Here is a 25424-nt window from a genome sequence, read left to right on the forward strand (position 1 = left end):
ACGTACTCTTTTTCCTATTTGGAACCAGTCTGTTGTTCCATGTCCAGTTCTAACTGTTGCTTCCTGACCTGCATACAGATTTCTCAAGAGGCAGGTCAGGTGGTCTGGTATTCCTATCTCTTTCAGAATTTTCCACAGTTTATTGTGATCCACACAGTCAAGGCTTTGGCATAGTCAGTAAAGCAAAAATCAATGTTTTTCTGGAACGTTCTTCGTTTTTCCATGATCCAGCAGATGTTAGCAATTTGATCTCTGGTTCCTCTGCCTTTTCCTAAACCAGCTTGAACATCTGGAAGTTCATGGTTCACGTACTGCTGAAGCCTGGCTTGGAGAATTTTGAGCATTATTTTACTAGCATGTGAGATGAGTGCAATTGTGTGGTAGTTTGAGCATTCTTCAGCATTGCCTTTCTTTGGGATTGGAATGAAAACTGACCTTTTCCAGTCCTGTGGCCACTGCTGAGTTTTCCAAATTTGCTGGCATATTGGGTGCAGCACTTTCACAGCATCATCTTTCAGGATTTGAAATAGCTCAACTGGAATTCCATCACCTCCACTAGTTTTCTTTGTAGTGATGCTTTCTAAGGCCCACTTGACTTCACATTCCAGGATGTCTGGCTCTAGGTGGGTGATCACACCATCATGATTATCTTGGTCATGAAGATGTTTTTTTGTACAGTTCTTCTGTGTATTCTTGCTACCTCTTCTTAATATCTTCTGCTTCCTTTAGGGCCATACTATTTCTGTCCTTTATCGAATCCATCTTTGCATGAAACGTTCCCTTGGTATCTCTAATTTTCTTGAAGAGATCTCTAGTCTTTCCCATTCTGTTGTTTTCCTCTATTTATTTGCATTGATCGCTGAGGCTTTCTTATCTCTCCTTGCTAAGAGATATAGCTCGTCTAAATTAGTCAATGTATGTGAAATCAAGCTCAAAATCACTCACCCACTTATAAATGAAATTTATAAGCTTCATAAGTGATATGTAAATTTTATATGTACAAACTTACTCAGAAATACATGTATGACACAAATATACAATCCCACATCACTCTACCTAACCCTCCAAACTGGATGTAATTATTTGGTATTAGGTTAATCATGTTTCCATTATGGCTTGTAATTGCAATAATCTTTTATTTTTTGTCTGGCTACTGATTGTGAAAACTGATAAATGTCTACTATTGTGATTTTTGCTTAATACAATAATTGCATCATGATTAGTCAACAGAAAATAGTAGAATTCTACATCAGTAAAACTATCATTTAATAGAAAAACCTGTGGTCACTTTTTAAAATCCAGATGCATATCACAATTATCTTGGAATTTTTTAAAAAATACAAATGCCCAGGTATTGCTCTTTTTCCTTCAAAGCTCCAGATGTGTTTCTAATAAGTAGCCATGTTTAAAAACAAGTGGACTATATGATTATTTTTTACTTTTACCTAGTTTGTTTCACTTTTTCTATTTCATATTTGGTGCTCCCATTTCTTTTAGTTTATGTTTTCCAATTTCTTTTTTTTTTTTGACGTTCTTTCTCAAGTGTTTACCAAGCATAGTAGAAAAGCTTTTGTATACACAAACATATACATAAATAGTATGTATAATATAATATATACATATTTTATAAAACTTGTGAATTTTTGCCTAAATAAAATATTTGACATTTTGATTCCACTTGTTTAACTTAGCCTTAATAGAATTCTAGACTTCTAATTTATATTCACTTAAAATTCTGAAATACTTCCATGTATTTTGGCATCTAGAAAAAAAGTCTTAAAAGTTTATTATCTTAGTGATAAAAAAAATTTGAATTAGGCTTGACACTTCTCATTCAATTCTGAATATATAAAGAAATGTTGCAAAAAACCCAAGAAAATTAGCGTGTAATATAGTATTACTAACTAAAGTACAGATTTTGTCCAAATCTCAAAAATACAAAAAAATTATGGAAATTCAAAATATAAAAAAATTAAAACATTAATTTTCTTTTTTGTGTCTTTACCTGAATGGTCATATTTTCTGTAATGCATTGGAAATACATTTTGTGTGTGTGTGTTAGGACATTTTAGTAAAGGTTATCATTGAAAAAAAAGTCATGGGACTGGATGGGAGTGACTGATAAATTCATTCATTCAAGTATTTATTAAGCCCTTGTTATGTGCTAAGCAGTGTTCTAGGCACTACAGCAATGAACAATGGACAAAGAAAAATTCATATCCTTTGAACTCACATTCTAATGCGGAGGGATAATAACATACAGTATGCTAGCAATCAGTGTTAAGGAGAAAGGTGTTAATAAAACAGGGATGGGTGGGAAGGTTTCAGTTTTAGAAAAGGACGGTCAGGAAAGCCCTCAGTGGGAAAACGTTTCTTGAACTTAATTCATGAAGGTGAGGCTGTCAGCCGTGCACATACACGGACGACTAGCATTCTAGGCAGAGGCAACAGCAAAGGTGCTGTGCAGAAGCAGGTCGAGTAAGTTCACGGAAAAGCAGGGACTGTGGCTGTAGACAAGAGATGAAAGTGAAAGTCGCTCAGTGGTGTCTGATTCTGCGACCCCATGGGCTGATACAGTCCATGGAATTCTCCAGGCCAGAATATCGGAGTCAGTAGCCCATCCCTTCTCCAGGGGATCTTCCCGACCCAGGAATCAAACAGGGGTCTCCTGCATTACAGGCAGATTCTTTACCAGCTGAACTACCACGAAAGTCCTGTAGACAAGAGAGCCGGGATAAAGTGCTGGGAGATGAGGACCGAAAGTTAACGGGCTGGGACGCGGGGGAATGGGTGGTGAAGGTGAAAAGGAGCAGCTCTAAGTACCGACTGAAGCCGGGAAGCAGTCCAACAAAGAGGATCCGAAGATAGCACCGCCCAAAGTTCCGCCCTGCCCTAAGCTCATAACTCAGCGCCTCGGCCGGAACTCAAGGCCCAACTCCGGGACCGGAAGCAGCTTGCTACCCGACCCCATTTTCCCTGCGGTTACATTTCCGGTAGCGGCGGCGGGAAGCGAGTTACTCGCGGGCTTCTAGGCCTCCACGAAGACGAATCCGGCGGGAATCTGAGCCATCAGAACCGCCACCATGGTGAGGAGGCGCAGACCAGCAGCACGGGAGCTCCTGAGCCTCTTGTGGGGTGGGGATCGCGATTAACCGGGAAGGAGGTCATGGGTTGGCCGCTCAGGGGGTGAAGGCCCGGGCCGCGGCGCCTCCGTCTGCGTAGGAAAGACTCACACCGTCGTCCCTCGGTGGACTGGGCGAGGGGGTCCGGGGTGGGGGGTGCGGTAGAAGGCTGGAAATAAGGGACCGAGGCCAGAAGTCGCTTGGTGCGCGCGAGGTTAGGGCTGGGGCTCTCCAAGCCGCTGTGGGATCCCACAGGCGCTGAGTAAACTTTGCGGCATGTATGTGTGTGGGGGGCTTCTGAGCAAGCACTAGCGCCGTAGAAGGACTGAGTAAGACCGAGTGAGAGGCTCAGACTTGTGAAGGGTGAGGGTCCGAGGAGTTGCGGAAAGACGTGGAAGGACTTGTGGCCGGAAGCAGTGTTGATTCTGGTAGATGGGGAGGAGGGAACGGAGGATGAGTGAGGGAGGAAAAGTTTAACTCTTTTGTTCAGCATTTATGCTTGAGTACGCCTGACTTTTCAGGCCCTGGGGCTACACAATGAAGTGTTTCCTTTCTTCACTGCGTTCACTCTTATTTGGAGACACGGGTAACATAATTCGGAGTGGTAATTCAGCGTTAAGTAAAAGTAACGGCGGGGAGCGAGATAAGAATGTTTTCTAGACTCGGTGATCCCTGTCAGAGTCCTAAGACTCGGGCGAAAATGGGAGAGAATGGTATAGATCCGAAGGACTGCAAGAACAAAGCGTGAAGGGTAGCATTGTTGAAGATTCTTAGAGGGGAAAGGGAAGAATGTTGGTGGGAGGAAATGGCGGGAATCTGGTTATTAAAGGCTTTACATGCTATTTAATTTTGTTAGTGGTAAGGGATGCCATTGAAGGATTTTTAACAAGCAAAAGGACACGTACTTATTTGTGTTCAGAAAGAAAACTGTTAGGTAGCTGTTATATATCGGGTGAACCGGAAGCAGGGTGTAGTTTAGAGAGTTGGTTAGAAAAGTAGGCACTGGATTCAGGCTGACTAGCTTTCAGCACAGCTTGACCTCTTACAGCCATGTGACCTCATCTGTAAAGTCTGATTTTAAGGATTAAATGAGATAAGTAGTGCTTGTGGCAGTGCCTGCCAGTCAGCGCCCAGTGCGAATTAGCTGTAGAAGACAAATGGAGCTGTAAATGTTACTGTAAAGGTTCAGACACGAGTGGTTAGAAGCTGTGGTTACAGTTTGGTTAAAATGGTCATGTAAAAGAAACTGCACCGCATAACTTGAGTCTCCAGGGTAACAGGAGTCAAGATTCTGATCCATGCATTTGTACGTTCAGAAAACCTGTGTGTGTTCAACCTCACAGAGATGAATAGCAACCACAGTGCCTGGTACCTCAAAGGCTCTTGGATGAGTTAAGACTGGTCAAACTAATGGGAGGCTGATATAACAAATGTTTATTCATAGAGATGTAACTGCCAAGGGCACTTGACAGTCCTCTTGTGAGGTCTGTATACTCTATTTTAGCACAACTACATTTGAAGCCAGGCTGTGAAGGAGAAAAGGTTGTTGGGTTAAGGAGTATAGCAGCTTGTATATTCTCATTATGTGTTCAAACTCATTAGCACTCTGGTTACTAGGAAGTTTTGACGTTGCTGAATATAGTCTTGGAGGCACACTAACAAATCACTGATTCGGTGGTTCCATTCTCCTCTTCTAAGCTGTTCATCTCCTTTCTGATAACAGGCTCTTCATTGATTGGGTTCTTAGTGCCAGTCCCATTCCAGCTCTTTTACTCGGTGTTTTTTTTTTTTTTTTTTTACCTCAGTCTTTTTAATGGGATGGTGGTGTTCCACAGCACTGGAGTCACCTGTAATCTGCACAGTGGTAGATGGCCACTGATCTCTAATATGCATGGGGTTCAGTAGTTTGGAGCCATCTTACCCTCTCACTTCTGAAACATAATACAACATTGAATCCAGTTCAGTCCCTCAGTTGTGTCCAACTCTTTGTGACCCCATGGACTGCAGCACACCAGGCCTCCCTGTCCATCACCAACTCCCGGAGTTTACTCAAACTCATGTCCATTGAGTTGGTGATGCCATGCAACCATTTCATCCTCTGTCGTCCCCTCCTCCCACCTTTAATCTTTCCCAGCATCAGGGTCTTTTCAAATGAGTCAGTTCTTCGCATCAGGTGGCCAAAGTATTGGAGTTTCAGCTGCAGCATCAGTCCTTCCAATGAATATTCAGGACTGATTTCCTTTAGGATGGACTGGTTGGATCTCCTTGCAGTCCAAGGGACTCTCAAGAGTCTTCTCCGACTCCACAGTACAAAAGCATCAGTTCTTCTGTGCTCAGCTTTCTTTATAGTCCAACTCTCACATCCGTATATGACTACAGCATAGACAAAGATATGCAACATAGACAAAGGCAATTGTTATATGAAAAAGATGATTTTACGAGAAGGGACAATAACAGGTCAGGTTTGAAAACAGGTGAGAGAATTCCTAGGAAATGGCTGTGGTTGAAAGATAGAACTGAGAATACTGAGAAGGACAAACAGAAAATAAGGCTGCAGCAGAAGTTTTAAGGAAAGGCAGCAGTTTTGTGGGTCCAAAAGAGCTGAGTCTCATTCCTGCTGATTTCTCCTTGCAGACGGTGGGCAAGAGCAGCAAGATGCTGCAACACATTGACTACAGGATGAGGTGTATCCTGCAAGATGGCCGTATCTTCATTGGCACCTTTAAAGCTTTTGACAAACATATGAATTTGATCCTCTGTGACTGTGATGAGTTCAGGAAGATCAAGTAAGGAGTGGGCTGTGGGGGGAGGGGTTGAGTGGATGGGGAGTGGATCGGGTGGGTGGGCCAAGTGATAGGTGGTGACTAGCTGGCTGGTTCCTCTCAGTTTGCTCTCCTGTTTTACAGGGCAGATTAAAATGGAGAGTTTCTTAAATCTCTTTCCTTAGTCTTGCTCTTTACTTCTAGCAGAGTACAAGTTGTAAGTAGGGCTGCCAGGCTTTTTATTTCTCTGATTTTGTGTGCCCGGGGGTACTGGGGTAAAGGGCTCTCATGTTCTCCCCACAGGTGTGTAAGGGGGGAGAGCTTGATTTTCTGGCCTCATTGCCTATTTGTAAAGCTGTAGCCTAAAGGGCTCTCACAGTGCAGCCTGGTCTGAAACTGCTTTAAGAAGCCTCTGACCCTCTTCAGGGTAAGTGCTCAACTCCCCTTGTGGGTTTGGGGCCAGTGATTTTTGTTGTCATTTACAGAAACAATTGGAGAATACAGTCCCATAATTTGTTAGATAATTCCCTTGTCTTAGGACTCACCGATCTTAAGCTTCTAGCCTGGTAAAAGATGTGGTCTAGTGTTTTATACAGTAAAGGCATCTTGAGGCCCAAAGAAGTTATGTAATTTCCTTGACCATCCAGCTCTCTTTTGCCACTGGAGTGTCCATAGTGTGTTACCAGTGGCTGTCAGTTCCTTTTAATTCTCTTTGGGACTTTTGTTTTCTTTGTGGCATGAGGTCAAGAAGTATAAGACAGAAAATGGTAGTGATGGCTGAGTGCCAGGTGTACATTAGAGAGTGGCCAACATTTTTAAATGAGACTAACTTTATTCTGGTAATGAAAATGTGCCCATTAGAAAATATTTTGTAAAAGTACATAGAAGTATATGAGAAAAAACTTAAGAGACCCAGAAAGGATTTTTTTTTTTAATTGTGAAAGGGCAGTACATGCTTTTTTTTAAAAAAATAAGAACTATAGATAAGTTTTAAAAAAGAGGAAAAAATGACCACCTATAGAAAATTTATATAAAATATCATTAAAATGAAAACTTTAAGTAATTTTTTAAAATCAAGATATTTTGTATTTCCTTTAACTTTAGGATATTGGCTTTGACTTTCCTTTCCCTGTCTTGTTGCAATTACTTTTTCCCAGTCTATCTCGTTTATATTTTGCTCATCCTTTTCTACTTGTGGATATTTGGAGATTTGTTTTTGTTCTTTGAGGATAGAAGTGTAATTTCTATGTAGCTAATCTCTTAACCTTTTCCTTTATGGCTTCTATTTCTAATATGAGGTGAGAGACAGAGTTATAGTTCTGTGGGGCTGAATTAATACTAGAAGGATACTGCATGTAAGTAGAGTGAATGGGATTCAGTTGACTTGAGGAATTGTTCCGACTGCCTTCCTGACATTGTTAAGGCCTTAAACTGAAGGAAGAAAAAGGGTAATGGCAACAAAGAGTTGACTGAGGGAAGGCTTTCACAGTGGCTTTGTGAGTGAGCCAGGGCTGGGCTTTCTTGAATCTTGTCCTGTCTCTTGGTCTGTGCATTCTCTTGGCATGGGAGACAACCATCAAATGGGGGGAGGTTACAAGTTTAGCCTGTCAGTAGATTTAGTGTAAAAAAAGTCTCGGAGGGCCCCTAGGTAGGTGAACATGAACTTTACCCTTTTTCTAATGCTGTTTTGCTTTGTTTTGTTTCTTCTCCTAAACCTGTCTTTAGACCAAAGAACTCAAAGCAAGCAGAGAGAGAAGAGAAGCGAGTCCTCGGTCTTGTACTACTTCGAGGGGAGAACCTGGTCTCAATGACAGTAGAGGGACCACCTCCAAAAGATGTAAGTCAGAACTGAGAGCCAGTGCAAGGCCAGGAACCTTGTGCAAGGGAGGTGCCACCCTGACCTGGGCCCTGTGTGGGGTTCTCTGTTTCATTGCAGTTCTCATAGGTATCTTCTGGTTTCTGTTTCCCTTATACAGATAATAAACCAGAATCTTAAAGAGGTTCCTTTGCAAGTCAGAAGTAAGGAACTAGGATTTGAGGGTTTGTAACTTTAAAGCCCTCTTTTCCTTAGTTGATGTACCTAGTCAATAGAAGAGGCACTTAAGGCCTCCTGGATCAGTTCTTAATGTGATGACAGTCTAGTTGGACCATAAAAAATTGTAACTCCAAACAATAGAATACATGTATATTTTTTGTATAGTTATAGAATAATAGTTAATATTTAATTAAGCATCTGCTATTTGCCACACCCTTCAGTATTTAATTCATGTAACAGTCTTTTGAGATAGATTATTCCCGCTTTATAGATAATGCAAATTGAAATTTAGTAACCTGCACAAGGTGGCACAGCTGGAAAGTGGTGAAACTGTCATTTGATTCCAAGCAGTATTGGTTCATTAACATCAGCCTCCCTTTAGAAATAGGAGAGGCTTTAGAGAATCTAACCAAATTTGTTTCCCCTTTTTCGTTTTAAGATAATGTTTGTTAAAGGAATAATCTTGTTACCTTGTGTTAATTTTTGTCCACATATATATATGTTGGGTTTTTTTTTAACTTGTAATAGGTATGTATCATTCTGCTTTTTAACTTAACATTGTAAACATTTTTCCAGTTGCTGTATTCAAAAGTCATGTTAATGACTTAAAGATACTTTCAAGTGAGTGCAGAGTAGTTTATCAAAGATACTTTCAAGTGAGTGCAGAGTAGTTTATCCTAATTATTTCCTTTTGTTTAGACTCTTATATGCAAAGGATGTTACCATGTTTCTGATTCAAGGCCTAGGTACCTATTCATAGCTTTGGTATCTATTTCCAGTAGAATTTGCTACTCTAATGTAGCCGATTGTAAGCCTTCAGGACCACAACCAGTTTTGTTAAAACCTCTTCATTGGTAGATGAGGAAGCAGTACTAGAATGGTGGGATTACTTGCCCACTATCCCCACTATTACCCACCAAGTGAGAATCAGAGCTGGGACTGGACCTCATATCTCTTTGTTGGGTCAAAACACTAATCTAACATAGATACCCTTTGGGGTGGAGGCTTGGCTGTTTATTTGATTTTCATAGGAATGCATATTGGTTGAGTTGTACCTGTTTCTCTTGACTTAAAACCCTTAAGTTCTTTTAGCCTGCTAGGCATATAATCTTGGATGGAGGAAGAGTGGTGTTAACAGGAATGGATAGTGTTTATAAGAAGGTGTTTTGATGCCCTGTAAATCTGAGGGGTTCTCTTGGCAGTGATATTCCAAAGTGTACTTCTTATTCTCTAGGCCACAAGCATATTAACATATATATTTATTTTTCAGACTGGCATTGCCCGAGTGCCACTTGCTGGAGCTGCTGGGGGCCCAGGGATTGGCAGAGCTGCTGGTAGAGGAATCCCAGCTGGGGTTCCTATGCCTCAGGCTCCTGCAGGACTTGCTGGGCCAGTCCGTGGGGTTGGTGGTCCATCCCAACAGGTGAGGAGTTGGAGGAAGGGGCACTAGCTTCTGTAGTTAAAATAAAGGATAGAGTGAAGATCTGAGTCCAGAATGACCAATTAGGCTGTGATTGTCAAGCTATCAGTATTTCACTGTGCTTCATATGTGGTTGGAGAGTCAAGCAAAAAGGAAAGCTTGCTATTATGCATTATGTTGATGCTGTAAGAGATGCATGAAGTTTCTGACCAACTGTATTAGAGTAAAGTATTTCCATGACAACATTTGAAATCTTGACCCTTGAACAATATGGGGATTAGGAATGCCAACTCTGCAGGTGAAAATTTGTATATAACTTTACAGTTGGCTCATTATGTCCATGGATTCAGGCCAAGATTGTGCATAGTACTATAGTATCTATTTAGGGAGAAGAATGCATATAAGTGGACCCTGGCAGATTAAAACCATGTTCAAGGATCAGCTGTACTATAGCTTTTACAACCTATTGTCAGTCCTGTTTGAGCATGCAAATGCCTTATCTAATTTGGATTGGGCATCCTTAACTTAGGCCTGGAAAACAGGAAATGAACTTAAGATCACGCTTGATCTCCTCTGGCATAATAGGTTTTGATAGAAGTCTGATGCTTTGAGTTGTAGCTCAGCGGTTTTGGTGTCTGCTCCTTCTTTACCAAGTTGGAGAGGAGAGAGGGGCACTGCATTGCACTGTACTGTTCTGCCTAACTTCTTTCCCGTGTCTTCCTAGGTGATGACCCCACAAGGAAGAGGAACTGTTGCAGCAGCTGCAGCTGCTGCCACAGCCAGTATTGCAGGGGCCCCAACCCAGTACCCACCTGGCCGTGCAGGTCCTCCACCACCTATGGGCCGAGGGGCACCCCCTCCAGGTGAGGAGCCCAGGAGGAGTCCATTGTTAATTGATAGAAGATGCCTTAGCTGGATTTATGATGAGACATAAGCTTGACTGAAACTAATGACGAGTTTGTGTAATTAAGCAGGATTACTCTGAGATCCAGCTTGGTTGACTAACTTTGGAACTAGCCAGACAAGAGCTCTATCTCTGGCTCAAGTCCTAGTGCTAGGAAGGACTGGAAGGGTGGAATGGTCCCTCTGTCTTAGAATGTGGTGAACAGTTTTGTACTTTTCCTGCTATGATGGACACTTGAGCTGTATTCTTGGGATTGTTCTCTTATAGGCATGATGGGCCCACCTCCTGGTATGAGGCCTCCGATGGGTCCCCCAATGGGGATCCCACCTGGACGAGGAACTCCTATGGGCATGCCGCCACCGGGGATGCGGCCCCCTCCCCCAGGGATGCGAGGTAAGTGCCTGTAGCAGTGGTGTTGATTGCCTAGAGCTGTGTTGGGTTAGGAATTGGAGAGAAGGTTGGATTTTGACCATACGTTCTTGGCTTTTATGCCTTAAGTTTAGAGAAGTGAACACTTAGAGGATAGCTTTGTTCAGAAAGGAAGGAGGGAACAATCACTTCTTAAATGGACCTTACCTCCCTCTTAGAATAGTGAGACCCTCCCTGTGCACAGTACTTTCAGTGTCTAAGGCAGTATTCCCTGGTCACTGTAAAATAGTGCATTTTGTTGCATGACCGAGAAAGGTCTTAGGCCCTTTGGTTTGGGAGTGGCTAGTAATTAAGGAGGGACTCTGGGCTTTGGTGTACTGTTTATTATGGATTATCTGTTTAACTCCAGTTTGAGAAATGCTGGCGTAGATCAGTTCTCTTGTTTTATAGGCGAGAAACAGGCCCATAGAGAGCTCAGTGTCCAGGCCAGTGTTCTTTTCATAAAGCCATAGTGGCCTATAAGTTAACCTGTGGCCAAACTGGCTGATCACTGTATTTATAGTTTTCCATTACTGAGCTTTATAAGCTTAGGAGCCCATGGCCCCAGAGAAGTATCCCTCTGATCATTTGGTAACTGCCGGGTGTGGGAGGCTGGGGTAGGGTGCGGATTTGAATTGCAGATCAGGCACTGACTAAACTTCTTACTCTTACTTCAGGCCTTCTTTGACCTTGGCCACAGAGTTATGGAAGTAGCTCCACAGAGGCTTGGGCCCGATTCTCCAGGGCCACGTTACCACACCTGTTTGTTTGTTAAGCCGTTGTTCGCGGAGTCTCACCGGATTGTCTGGTTTCCCTTACAGGGCCCCCTCCCCCGGGAATGCGCCCACCAAGGCCCTAGGCTCATCTTGGCCCTCCTCAGCTCCCTGCCTGTTACCCGTAAGGCTGTACATAGTCCTTTTACTTCCTTGTGGCCTGTGACACTAGTTTATAATAAACTCTTTAAGAGAATATTAAAAATGCACCTGGTATGTTTGTTTATTTTCAGAAAAGCTGTTGATGTATTGGGTGCTTGATAAGAATCAAGAAGGGTTGCCTTGGAAAAACTAGCCCTAATCCTTAGCTGTTTCCCTTGTAAAATACTGTATTCATTTGCAGGGATGCACAGTCTCATTCAAGAGAATTACAAAATTGAACTGTAAGCAGACATTTTCACCTGTTATACTGGCAAAAATCATTTTGTTAACTTTAATACTGTATTGATTAGGATTGTGAATTGGTATATCCTCTTTGGAAGGCACTAATCAAGATAACTTCTTAAGCAGCACTTTATTTTCTTTAGAAACTAAATTTATAATTCCATCTTAAAGTTGAAAGTTGGCAACAAGTCTTTACAATTTAGGATCTTCCTCCATAGCCTCTCTAAAGATCTTAATTCCTAAACTACACCATGAGCTCTGAAATGTTGTTCCCCACACCATTCTGGAAGTTTTCACATCTTAATGTGAGATCTGACACCTCTTGTTAACGAAGGGAACTGTTAAAAGCCGTCTTCCTCTTGGCTAACGCAGTCCACCAGCAATGTTAACAATTAATTTACTATTTAAAAACAAAACTACTCTCAAGCATTGCTTGAAACTGTTATGCTGGGAATCCTTTCCAGAGATTTCACTCCCTGAGAGAAAAGAGAGATCCTAACCAGTTGCTTCTACGGACAATAACCCTAGTTCGGTGTATGTAATGTAATGTCCTTTGAAGCATAACTCAAAAGGTCAGGAATCCTTGGTCATTCTGACAAACTTAACGGTGTTTACATAGAAGATGTATCTAAAACTGATCCCAGACCAAGTATTGCAACCATAATCTCAAATAATTCCATTATCTAGCACATGAAGTTCTACTGAGTTGCCAGAGCTAGCTAGAAGCAAAGAGTGATGGTTCATCATCTTTTACAAGTAAGAAAAAAGCAAGAAGGAAAGGAAACTTCTTCCTAAATTTGTCAAATTGATGGCTGTCTTCAGGTCTTTGATATGATTGAGAGTCCTCAATTTCTTGATTTGAGGAGTCCATTTTCAAAGTTACTGCCAAGATCAGGAAGCACTTTCAGGTTTTTCTTTGCCATGGCCCAAGAGCCCCAGTCCTTCAATAAGAATCTCCTTCATTGCTTTCTAAACACACTGCTGGTAGCACTTGAAGAGGCCAGTGCATGGGTCCCTGGAGCCATCCGCCTTGAGGAGATTACTGGCAAACCAGTGATTGAACCACTGGTTGTATTCAGCTTTCGAGTTGGTGCAAGCCTCCCCTACATTGTTCACAATGTCAGTGTCTGTGGTGGTTGAGCAGTGCTTTGTCATTTTTCTACAATAAACTATGAAGCAAATACTGAGACGTCCCTGATCCAGTGGCTGAGAATCCGCCTTCCAAAGCAGGGGACAATTCCTGGTTGGAGAACTAAAACCCCATAGGCCTTGGAGCAACTAAGCCCATGTGCCTCACCTATTGAGCCTGCACGCTCTAGAGCCTGCATGCCCCAAGAGAAGCCTGTGCACTGCCAAGAAGACCCATCGCAGCCAAAATAAAGTATGAAGCAAGCAATAAAAATGGAAATGAATCCTATTGAAAGAGGAACAGTTTTGGTATAACTTTCTCCTGTGGTCATATGCATGTATATAATCTGATTTTTGAGTTGTGGGGTATCAATTTCTTCCACCCAAAGTCTGTTTGGTAGGTCACTAAACTATTAGTACATCAAGCTTAAAAAGGCTACAGAAATAAAGTGAATACTTTAAAATTACTGCATGGGATGGAGGACCATCCTAAATGTAAAAGAGAACTTAGTGGAAAAGGAGAGACTACTGTTGTAGAATGAAGGTGTTTGTCCAGGGAAATAAAAGTGGTTCAGTATAAAAACAGACAAATGTACCAAGTTAATAGGACAAAGAAAAAGCTGTATGGTCATCTCAGTAAGAAGACATTGGATAAAATTCTAACACATTAGGAATAGAACGGAAATTTATAAACATGATACAGGGTTTGTTTTTTTTTTTTAAACGAAAAAGAAAAACAACCCACAGCTAACATAATGAAAGGTTGAAAACTTTACCCTTAAGACCAGAAATAAGTGTCCCCACTTCAACCACTGCTATTTAAAATTATACTGGAAGGTCTAGCCAGAGTAATTAAGGAAGAAAAAGCCAAATTGGAAAGGAAGATTGTATAGATACAATTCTGTATGTGGAAAATCACAAAGAATCCGTAAGAAAGCTCCTAGATGTGATAATTGAATTCAGCAAAATTGCAAATTATGAGAGTGCACATAAATTGTATTTCTATATACTATCTGTAATCTGAAAAAAGGTAAAGTCCATTTAAACAGCATCCAGGAGAATAATATACTTAGGAATCAATTTAACCAAGGTTGTGGAAGATTTGTATGCTGAAAATTAAGAACATCCTGAAAGAAAAAATGGAAATACCTACCTTATTCATGAATTGAGACAGTATTAAAATGGCTGTATTTCCCAAAGAAATAGAGATTAGATGCAATCTAACAAAATTCCAACAGATCTTTTTGCAGAAATGAAGAAGCTCATCCTCAAATTCTATGAAGCTGCAAGGGACACTGAATAGCAAGAACAGTCTTGATATCTCACTTCTTAATTTCAAAACTTTTAACTACAAAGCTTGAGTAATCAAAACTGTGGTATTGGCATAAGGATAGATACAGACCAATGGAATAGAATTGAGAACCCAGAAATAAGGCGTTGCATATTTGACCACGAAACTGTCAACAGCTTTCACTGGGAAAAGGATAGTTGTTGGACAAGTGGTGCTAAGACAATCGGAAAACCACATAGAAAAGAATGAAGTTGGTCACCTGCCTCACTTCATAAATCACTCATTAACTCAAAATGGATTAACAGTTTATAAGAAAAACTAAATCGCCAGAAGAAAACAAGTCTTGATGACCTTGGGTTGCATTCTTATATTTGACACTAAAAGCTCAAGGGAAAATAAGAAATGGATTTCATCAAATTCAGAAACTGCATCAAAGGACATCAAAAATGTGAAAATGTAACTTACAGAATGGAAGAAAATATTTGCCAAGTATATATCTGATTTGTGTTTAAAATCCAGACTACTAATTGTGTATAAAGAACTTTCAAAACTCAACTATAGATAAACAGCCTAATTAAAAAGTCAACAAAGGAATACACATTTCTTCAAATGGACAACACATGAAAAACTTCATCATTGGTCATTAAAGAAATTCAAATCAAACCCACAATGAGATATCACTTCAACCCACTGCTGCTGCTGCTGCTAAGTCGCTTCAGTTGTGTTCGACTCTGCGACCCCATAGACGGCAGCCCACCAGGCTCCTCTTTCCCTGGGATTCTCCAGGCAAGAATACTGGAGTGGGTTGCCATTTCCTTCTCCGATGCACAAAAGTGAAAAGTGAAAGTGAAGTCGCTCAGTCACGTACGACTCTTAGCGAGCCCATGGACTGTAGCCAACCAGGCTCTTCCATCCATGGGATTTTCCAGGCAAGAGTACTAGGATGACTTTAATGGGGGAAAAAAGCTGGCAAGGATCTGGAGAAATACTGCATTACTGGTAAGAATGTAAAATGTTGCAGTGACTATGTAAAATGATTTGGTGGTTCCTCAAAAAGATAAACAGAATTACCATATGATTCTACTCTTAAGTATGTATTCAAGAGAAATGAAAATATATGTCTACACAGAAACTTGTATAGGAATGTTTGTAGTAGAATTCATAACAGGCAAAAGGTGGGAACAGCCCAAATGTCCATCAGTGAATTAATTGATAGGTAAATTGTGGGCTGTACATATAATGGACTATTATTCAGCCATAAAAGAAATGAAATATTGATACTGCTACTTCTTGGATGAACCTTGAGAATATTCTGCTAAGTAAAAGAAATTGATCTCAGAGAGACAGCAGTGAGCAGCCCTGAAGAGGGATCTTAACTTCCCTGCCCAGGAATTGAACATGGTGTAGCCTGGATGAAGGGGCTTCCCAGGTGGCACTAGTGGTAACAAACCCATCTGCCAATGCAGGAGACATAAAGAGATGCGGGTTTGATCCCCTGGAGGAGGGCATGGCAACCCACTCCAGTATTCTTTCTTGGAGAATCCAATGGACAGAGGAGCCTCGTGGGCTACAGTCCATAGGGTTGCAAAGAATTGGACGCAACTGAAGTGACTTAGTAGCAGCAGCAGCAGCATGCAGCCTCGATGAAAACCAGGAATCCTAGCTACTAGACCACCAGGGGCTAGAGGTTAGAAGCAAAGTTTCTCTCTTACCCTTTTGAAACAATGTTTCAAAGAGCAGAAACTGAAAACAGGTGTGAAGTTTATTATTTGAGACAGAATGAGATGTGGGAGAGCACAACAGAGAAGCAGTTTGTTTATTTAAGACAGGTGGACGAATCTAGAGCATGTTATACAGAGTGAAATGTCAGAAAAATAATGTATTAACACATATGGAATCTAGAAAAATGATATTGATGAAGCTATTTGCAAGGAAGGAATGGAGATGCCGGTGTAGAGAATGGACTTGTGGATGCAGTGGGGGAGGAAAAGGGGGACAAAGAGAGAAAGTAGCATCAGCATATATATGTATACTATGAGGTTTAAGATGGATAGCTAGTGAGAAGTTGCTGTGTAGCGCAGGGAGCCCCTTCTGGTGCTCTGTGATGACCTGGAGGGGTGGGATGAGGGGGGAGAAGGGAAGGGTTGTGTGTATAATTAATGGCTGATTTGCGTTGTATGGCAGAAACCAACACAGCATTGTAAAAAATTTTTTTAAAATTATATATACTGTATGGTGTTAAAAAAAGGATACTGTAAAACGAAAACCAAACAAAAAACCTGAAGCAAGCCAGAGATACACAGCTAGAGAGATAGAGTATAGGCACCCTCTACTGAGGCAGGACACAGATTAGAGGTGATTTGTTGTTCAGTCAGTCAGTCATGTCCAACTCTGTAACCCCATGGACTGCAGCACGCCAGCTTCATCTCCTGGAGCTTGCTCAAACTCATGTCCATTTGAGTCAGTGATGCCATTTAACCATCTCATCCTTTGTTGTCCCCTTCTGCCTTCAATCTTTCCCAACATCAAGGTCTTTTCTAATGAGTCAGCTCTTTGCATCAGGTGGCCAAAGTATTGGAGCTTCAACTTCAGCATCAATCCTTCCGCTGAATATTCAGGGTTGATTTCCCTTAGGATTGACTGGTTTGATCTTGCTATCCAAGGGACTCTCAAGAGTCTTCTCCAACACCACTGTTCAAAAGCATCAATTCTTTGGTGCTCAGCCTTTATAGTTCAACTCTATGGTTCAAGTCATCCATACATGACTACTGGAAAAACAATCGCTTTGACTATACAGACCTTTGTTGGCAAAGTAATGTCTCTGCTCGTTAATACACTGTCTAGGTTTGTCATAGCTTTTCTTCCAAGGAGCATCTTTAACTTCATGGCTGCAGTCACCATCTGCAGTGATTTTGGAGTCCAAGAAAATAAAGTCTGTCACTGTTTCCATTGTTTCCCCATCTATTTGCCATGAAGTGATGGGATCAAATGCCATGATCTTCATTTTTCGAATGTTGAGTTTTAAGCCGGCTTTTTCACTCCTCTTTCATCTTCATCAAGAGGCTGTTTAGTTCCTTTTCATTTTCTGCCATAAGGGGGTGTCATCTGCATATCTGAGGTTATTGATATTTTTCCCAGCATTCTTGATTCCAGCTTGCGATTCATCCAGCCTGGCATTTTGCATGATGTACTCTGCATAGACGTTAAATAAGCAGGATGACAATACAGCCTTGATGTACTCCTTTCCCTATTTGGAACCAATCTGTTGTTCCATGTCTGGTTCTAACTGTTGCTTCTTGACCTGCATACAGGTTTCTCAGGAGACAGGTAAGGTGGTTTGGTATTCCTATCTCTTTAAGAATTTTCCACATTTTGTGATCCACACAAAGAGGTGATTGAAGTCACTCATATAGGACAGTCCTTCTGTGTCTTTGTTTACATTTGGCCAATTATCTTGTTTCTTTCTTCACTCTTAACTAGTCCTTGGACCCTTCCCCAGATGCCTATGCAACATTTTTCTAAGATGGATTCTACCACAGAGGCTTGTGGGTACATGTTTACACTTATTACGGGGAGGTGTTGCTCCCTACCCCCACCCCACCCCCCACTTTTTTAAGCTTTTCTTTTTTTTTTTTTCCCACTGTCTGTCCCTCCTTGATCCTCCCTCTGTTTGTCCTGGTGTTTCTTTTTTTTTTTTTGGCTGTCCTGGGTCTTCATTGCTGCCAGACTTTTCTCTAGTTGCAGTGAGCAGGGGCTACTCTCTAGTTGCAGTGGACAGGCTTCTCAGTGTGGTGGCTTCTCTTATTGCAGAGCACAGGCTCCAGGGTGCATGAGCTCAGGGGTAGGGTTCCTAGACTCTAGAGCACAGGCCCAGCTGCTCTGGCATGTGGGATCATCCTGGATCTGGGATTGACTTGTGTCTCCTGCATTGGCAGGTGTATTCTTTACCACTGAGCCACCAGGGTAGCCCTTCTTCCCTTTCTGACCTCCAAGGAGCCTTCCTCTGCATGTGCAGACAGGGAAGTTTCTCTTGACCTCAGGAGTGGTCATCTTATCTCCGTTTTAGCAGAGCTCAGCTTCTGCCACTAGCTTTGTCCTTGGAGTGTCTGGGTGAGAACAAAGCTCCAATTTTACTCCACTTAGCAATCACCATCTGTCTAGTGCAGGGGCCTATTTATCTCTTCCCTCAACACTAGACCCAGCAAGGCATATGTGGCTCCTTTTTCTTTTTAGTTTGCATGTTCTTTTTTTTTTAATTGAGATATTTGTTGTTGTAGTTGTTGTTCAGTCACTAAGTCATGTCCAACTCTTTGTGACCCCATGAACGGTAGCACACCAGGCTTCCCTTCCTTCACTATCTCCTGGAGTTTGCTCAATCTCATGTCCATTGAGTTGGTGATGTCATCCAACTATCTCATCCTCTCTGACCCCGTTCCCCTCCTGCCCTCAATCTGTCCCAGCATCAGGGTCTTTTCCAATGAGTTGGCTTTTCACATCAGGTGGCCAAAATATTGGAGTATGGGCTTCAGCATCAGTCCTTCCAATGAATATTCAGGGTTGACTTCCTTTAGGACTGACTGGTTTGATCTCCTTGCTGTCCAAGGGACTCTCAAGAGTCTTCTCCAGCACCACAATTCGAAAGCATCAATTCTTTGACACTCAGCCTTCTTTATGGTCCAACTCTCACATCCATACATTACTACTGGAGAAACCATAGCTTTGACTATATGTCCCTTTGTTGGCAAAATGATGTTTGATGTCTGCTTCTTAATATGCTGTCTAGGTTTGTCATAGCTTTTCTTCAAAATAGCAATCATATTTTAATTTTATGACTGCAGTCACCATCCAAAGTGATTTTGGAGCCCAAGAAAATCTGCTGTTTTCATTTTTTGCCCATTTATTTGCTATGAAGTGATGGAACCAGATGCCATCATCTTTGTTTTTTGAATGGTGAATTTCAAAGCCAGCTTTTTCACTTTATTCTTTCACACTTATCAGGAGGCTCTTTAGTTCCTCTTCATTTTCTGCCATTAGGGTGGTGCCATCTGCATATCTGAGGTTGTTGATATTTCTCCCAGGAATCTTGGGTCCAGCTTGTGATTCATCCAGACTGTCATTTCACATGATGTACTCTGCATAGAAGGTAAATAAGCAGGGTGACAATACAGCCTTGATGTATTCCTTTCCCAATTTTGAACCAGCCCGTTGTCCCATGTCTGATTCTAACTTGCTTCTTGTCTCAGAAGGCAGGTTTCTCAGAAGACAGGTAAGGTGGTCTGGTATTCCCATCTCTTTAAGAATTTTCCACAATTTGTTGTAATCCACACAGTCAAAGGCTTTAGTGTAGTCAGTGAAGCAGAAGTAGATGTTTTTCTGGAATTGTCTCACTTTTTCTATGATCCACTGAATGTTGGCAATTTGGTCTCTGGTTTCTCTGCCTTTTGTAAATCCAGCTTGTACATCTGGAAGTTCTCCGTTCACATACTGTTGAACACTAGCTTGAAGAATTTTGAACATTGCTAGCATGTGAAATGTGTGCAATTGTACAGTAGTTTGAACATTCTTTGGTATTGCCCTTCTTTGGGATTGGAATTAAAACTGACAGTCTTATGTACCTCTTAAATTGTTACCTCTTTATTGCCCTCACCTCTTTCCTCTCTGTGTTGGTAACCATGAATTTGCTCTCTGTGAGAGAGTGAGTCTGTTTCTTTTTGTTATGTTCACTAGTTTGTTGGATTTTTTTAGATTCCACAAACAGATGATATCATACAGTATTTGTCTTTATCTGATTTATTTCACTTAGCATCAGTTCAGTTGCTCAGTCGTGTCCAACTCTGCGACCCCATGAATCGCAGCATGCCAGGGCTCCCTGTCCATCACCAACTCCCGGAGTTCACTCAAACTCATGTCCATCAAGTCGGTGATGCCATCCAGCCATCTCATTCTCTGTCTTCCCCTTCTCCTCCTGCCTCCAATCCCTCCCAGCATCAGGGTCTTTTCCAATGAGTCAACTCTTTGCATGAGGTGGCCAAAGTATTGGGAGTTTCAGCTTTAGCATCAGTCCTTCCAAAGAACACCCAGGACTGATCTTTAGGATGGACTGGTTGGATCTCCGTGCAGTCCAAGGGACTCTCAAGAGTCTTCTCCAACAGTTCAAAAGCATCAGTTCTTCAGCACTCAGCTTTCTTCATAGTCCAACTCTCACATCCATACATGACCACTGGAAAAACCATAGCCTTGACTAGATGGATTTTTGTTGGCAAAGTAATGTCTCTGCTTTTCAATATGCTATCTAGGTTGGTCATAACTTTCCTTCCAAGGAGTAAGTGTCTTTTAATTTCATGGCTGCAGTCAGCATCTGCAGTGATTTTGGAGCCCCCCAAAATAAAGTCTGACACTGCTTCCACTGTTTCCCCATCTATTTGCCATGAAGTGATGGGACCAGATGCCATGATCTTCGTTTTCTGAATGTTGAGCTTTAAGCCAAACTTTTCATCACTTTCATCAAGAGGCTTTTTAGTTCCTCTTCACTTTCTGCCATAAGGGTGGTGTCATCTGCATATCTGAGGTTATTGAGATTTCTCCCAGCAATCTTGATTCCAGCTTGTGCTTCTTCCAGCCCAGCGTTTCTCATGATGTACTCTGCATATAAGTTAAATAAGCAGGGTGACAATATACAGCCTTGATGTACTCCTTTTCCTATTGGAACCAGTCTGTTGTTCCATGTCCAGTTCTAACTTGCTTCCTGACCTGCATATAGGTTTTTCACTTAGCATAGTGACCTCCAAATCCATTCATTTTGTTGCAAATGGCAAAGATTCCTTCTTTTCTATGTTTGAATAGTATTCCTTTATATATACATGCATATGATATATATGTATACTATATATACCACATCTGTAGGTGTATCTGTATGAAAGTGTTAGTTTCTCATTTGTGTCTACTCTTTGCGACCCCGTGGACTGTAGCCTGCCAGGCTCCTCTGTCTGTGGAATTCTGCAGGCAAGAATACTGGATCAGGTTGCCATTCCCTTCTCCAGGGGATCTTCTCAACCCAGGGATCGAACCTAGGTCTCCTCTATTGCAGGCAAATTCTTTGCCATCTGAACCACCAGAGGAGCCCTTATCTGTATCTATATGTCTATATCTATATATAGCAGTTCAGTTGCCTGTGGGAAAAGAAACCTAGTTTAAGGGAAACAAATGGATAGGAGAGTTTCCACTCTATACCATTTAGAACTTAAAATATTTAACAGTGTGAGTTCATTACCTAGTTTAAAAAATTAAGTGCATTTTAAAAATTCAAAATTGTAAAATAATGAATGTACTTAAAAAAGTAAATCCACTAGGAGGCATCCATGCTCTGTCAGGAGGAAGGAAGCAGTGGATATGTGAGCTCAGTCTTATTCATGGATGCTGGGATTGTGGGTTGTTTTTTTTTTTTTTTCCCCTCCCTAATACTCTGTATTTTCTAATTTTCTACAAAGACCCATACAGAAATAAAATACACTTAAGGAAAGAAGGGAGTGTCAAACCCTGCCCCTTTATAGCTATGTCTGTATGTATAAACTCCTGAAAGTAGGGTTACCGAGGGAGAGTGAGGCTACATTTAAAAAGTTGATAGACCTACCAGGTATCCCTCCAGTGGTATTACCCTACACCACTCACAATGGTGTATGCAGGTGCTGATAGTGTGTAGTTACAGTGTTACATTTTATTCAGTTTAAGTTAAAAATAGCTCCTTGTTTTAATTAGTATGTGTTTAGCTAAAGGGATACTAGTTATATTTTCATATATTTAAAAGTAACTTACATTTATCTTTCAGTAAACTACTTCCTTCGCTCTACCAAGGGCTGGAAATCAGTCCATGCTGTTTCCTACTTTGTGCACTGAACACATGTTGTTGAATGAATTAATGATGAGTAACTTTTCTAAGCTCACTTTCCTCATCTATTGTGTCTTCTTGTTGTCTCATAGGGGGCAGCACTGCACCCTTCATCAGCTTTGATTTGGATATCTGAGACTGATCTATCTGTGCACCACAAGTGTTTGTAACGATTTATTATAGACATAATGAGGCTTTCTGGGGAGGCAAGGCAGGGTCCCAGACAGGTCTGAAAATGTTTTGAGAGAGCAGGGTGGGGCAACTCTCCCATTTCATGTGGTTGTTGGGGTAGGGGATGCTGTGGTGAGGTCCCATAGAAGGGCCAGGGCATGTATGGCTTGGACATCCCACAGGTGCCAAGGGAGGGTGCCCATAATTTTCTTATGAGCTTTGAAGCTGTCAGCAGTCAAACAGCAGAAATGAAGGGGGCTTTGGTAGAACCTTATCTCTTGTCGTTTAGTCATTAAGTCGTATCCGACATTGACTCCATGGACCGTAGCATGCCTTATACCACTGAAGATTAGATGAGGTAATATACACAATAAGCTTGCCATAGAGGAAATGGTCAATAAATATTTGCCATTATTATTGTTATTCTTGAGTCTTTCAATTGTAGCTTTGTAAGAAGTTTTTTTCCCTTGTTTTTTCATTTTGAATATAACCTTAGAATTTTTTTTTCTACTGATCTGCTGTCACTGTAGATCTCATTTTAGAGTGAGATCTACAGTGACAATATTGACAGGTCTTCTTACATATCATACGGCTTACTTTGAACAATACTTACTTTGAGTCTTTGTTTCATCCCACTGAACCAGGTACAGTGCTTTGCATGGAGTCTAAGAAAGAAAATGCCTGTTTCCAGAATCCGCATACTGAACCCAGCCCAATGCTGGGTGCTTCATATATGTCATGTCAGGGAATGTATTTGACATGAATGAAAGAGAATATCCCTGTGGTCTTGGCTGAGGAAGCTGGCTGATAAATCTGAATATGGTATATCTGCTCCTAGATAAACACCCAACAGAAATTCTGACATATGCTCACAAGAAGACATGCACAGGAAAACGCACAGTGACTCTATTCATAACAGCCCAAACTGGGAAGTACCCAAAGATTCATTGACAGTACATAAATAAACTTGTAGTATATTCACACATTGGAATGTTGCACATCAAGGAGTATGAAAGATACACAGTAAACAACAAAATATGGATGAATCTTCTATAAAAATGTCAAGTGACAGAAACCAAAGACCAATCACAAAATACAGATTGTGTAATTCCACTCATATGAAGGACAAAAACTAATCTTTGATTCTGCAATCTAGGATAACATTTACCCTTAAAGGGGGCACAAAGGGAATTTTTAGGGTACTCGGTATTCTATTTTTTTGATCTGAGTGCTGGTTACCTAGGGGGTTCAGTTTGTGAAAATTCAGAAAGTTTCACATACAAATGCATTTCTGTGCCTTTGTTAAACCCCTAAAAAAATCCTCATAGGGGAAATTCTGAAAGGAACAAAATATTAGTAGAATTCTTTGTACTTGATGAGCTAACATCCTTGAACATGGAGAAGGATAATAAATAATAAATACCCAAGTAAATAATTGCTTTGGAGAAAGGATGAGGTCTGAGTTGCAGAGTGCTGTGAGTATGGTGCTACTTAATGAAGTTGGTTAGAAAAGGCCCGACTGATAAAGAGCAATTTGAGCAGAAACCTGTTGGATGTAAGGGAGCAAGTCATGCAGGAAAGACTAGGGATCGAGAAGAAGGATTCCAGATGGAGGGCACAGCGACTGCAAAGGCACTCAGGCAGGAGTGAGTTTTTCAGAGACTATCAAGAAGGTCACAGGCCACTTATCAATTGATTTCAGTTGTTAAGGTTTGTCAGTGGAGGGTACTTGAAGAGACATTGCAGGAAAAGAGGGCTTTCTGTCCTGGTTCTGCTGTGCTCTAGAGGATTTCTGCAGAGAAAGTGACTTTTAAAAAAAATTTATTTTTAATTGGAGGATAATTGCTTTACAATGCTGTGTTTGTTTCTGCCATACAACAGCATGAATCAGCCATAAGTGTACATATGTACCCTCCTCTTAAACCTCCCTGCAACTCCCACCCCATCCCACCCCTCTAGGTTGCCACAGAGTAGGAGGTTGAGCTCCTTGTGTTATATAAAGTCTGAATGATAGCATTTCTGGATAGAGTATTCATGCTTATAGGTTTCTTCCTTTCATTATTTAGAGGGATGGACCCTATAGGGAGGACTCCAAAATGGCACCAGCCAACAGTACTGTCCTTGTAGTAGAACAAACTCTCAAAAATGGTCATCATGAACATCCCTTTCCCCAAGGGGAGTCCCAGTTGCCTCCTGCTTCTCCAGGAGGCTTTCCAAGATCAGCAAATGGGTCTGACCTAGGATCCTCATATTATTCTTTCTGAGTTGGGCCTCAGATTTTGAATGAAGATTTTGAATGAAGTCTCTGGTTCCTACAGCCCTTGCTTTCCCATACTCAAGCCCCATTGGTCTTCAAATCCAGGCTTCTGGGAGCTCATCTTTCTGCTTCAGGACCTCCAGACTAGGGAGGTTGATGTGGGCCTCACAGCCCTTTTTCCTTGGGCGAAACCTCTCCAATTGTGGTTATCCTTCTGTTTTAGGTTACCTACCCAGGTGGGTGGGTCTTGACTATACTGCATCTCCACCCCCTCCTTCCCTTCTAATTGTAGTTTCTTCTTTGTGTCTTCAGTTATAGAAAGTCTTTTCTGCTATTTTTCAGGTCATTCCCGTAAAGAATAAATAGTTGTAATTTTGGTGTGCTCATAGGACAAGGTAATCTCAGGGTCTTCCTAATCCATGATCTTGGCCACATTTTGAATAATTCCAAGGTTTTTGACCTGAAAAGCTGGAAAGAAGGAGGTTCCATTAACAGTGGGAAAGGACAGGAGTCAGAGATTCAGTTTGATATGTTATGTTAGAAACAACAAATTGAGAAACATTTATTGAAGAACATCTGCCAAGCCTCGATATGAACAATGGGAATCCATGGCATATTAGCTGTTCTCCCACTACCCACCACACCCACCTCTGTAGTCCTACGAAGACATGGTAGGCCATGAGGGCTAATGAAAGGGACAGACTTTATGGGAGAAGAGTTCAGAACCACTTGCCAGGGTGGTTGTAAAAATCAACAGTGACATCAGTGGCAAATAATTAGAGAAGGCCAACAGCACAGCTAACCTAAGGTCTCTGTAATGGCTGGGGCAAGCAACAGACAGATAAACCAGCCAGAAATTTAACAAGGGAGATCTAGGTAGGAGT

At 41.5% G+C, this 25424-nt stretch overlaps 1 protein-coding gene and 1 pseudogene across 2 annotated transcripts; one reads left to right on the top strand and one right to left on the bottom strand.

Moving 5' to 3' along the window:
* Positions 1 to 2461: 2461 nt before the first annotated feature.
* SNRPB (small nuclear ribonucleoprotein polypeptides B and B1) lies at positions 2462 to 11629 on the top strand. 2 transcript variants are annotated; one of them, XM_069548195.1, is made up of 7 exons: positions 2462 to 3086; positions 5757 to 5908; positions 7610 to 7721; positions 9190 to 9342; positions 10064 to 10202; positions 10511 to 10636; positions 11329 to 11629. In XM_069548195.1, exons 1-7 carry the CDS (start codon positions 3084 to 3086, stop codon positions 11337 to 11339), a joined length of 696 nt encoding a protein of 231 aa, XP_069404296.1. In that variant the 5' UTR covers positions 2462 to 3083; the 3' UTR covers positions 11340 to 11629. The 2 variants fall into 2 exon arrangements, with proteins under 2 accessions (XP_069404296.1, XP_069404295.1); XM_069548194.1 differs by having other exon boundaries at positions 2467 to 3086; positions 11473 to 11629.
* A 1070-nt stretch (positions 11630 to 12699) lies between these two features.
* LOC138929734 (TP53-regulated inhibitor of apoptosis 1 pseudogene) lies at positions 12700 to 12963 on the bottom strand (annotated as a pseudogene).
* Between the last annotated feature and the right edge of the window lie 12461 nt (positions 12964 to 25424).

This window comes from Ovis canadensis, chromosome 13 (genome assembly GCF_042477335.2).
Source record: "Ovis canadensis isolate MfBH-ARS-UI-01 breed Bighorn chromosome 13, ARS-UI_OviCan_v2, whole genome shotgun sequence".
Taxonomy (NCBI): Eukaryota; Metazoa; Chordata; class Mammalia; order Artiodactyla; family Bovidae; genus Ovis; species Ovis canadensis.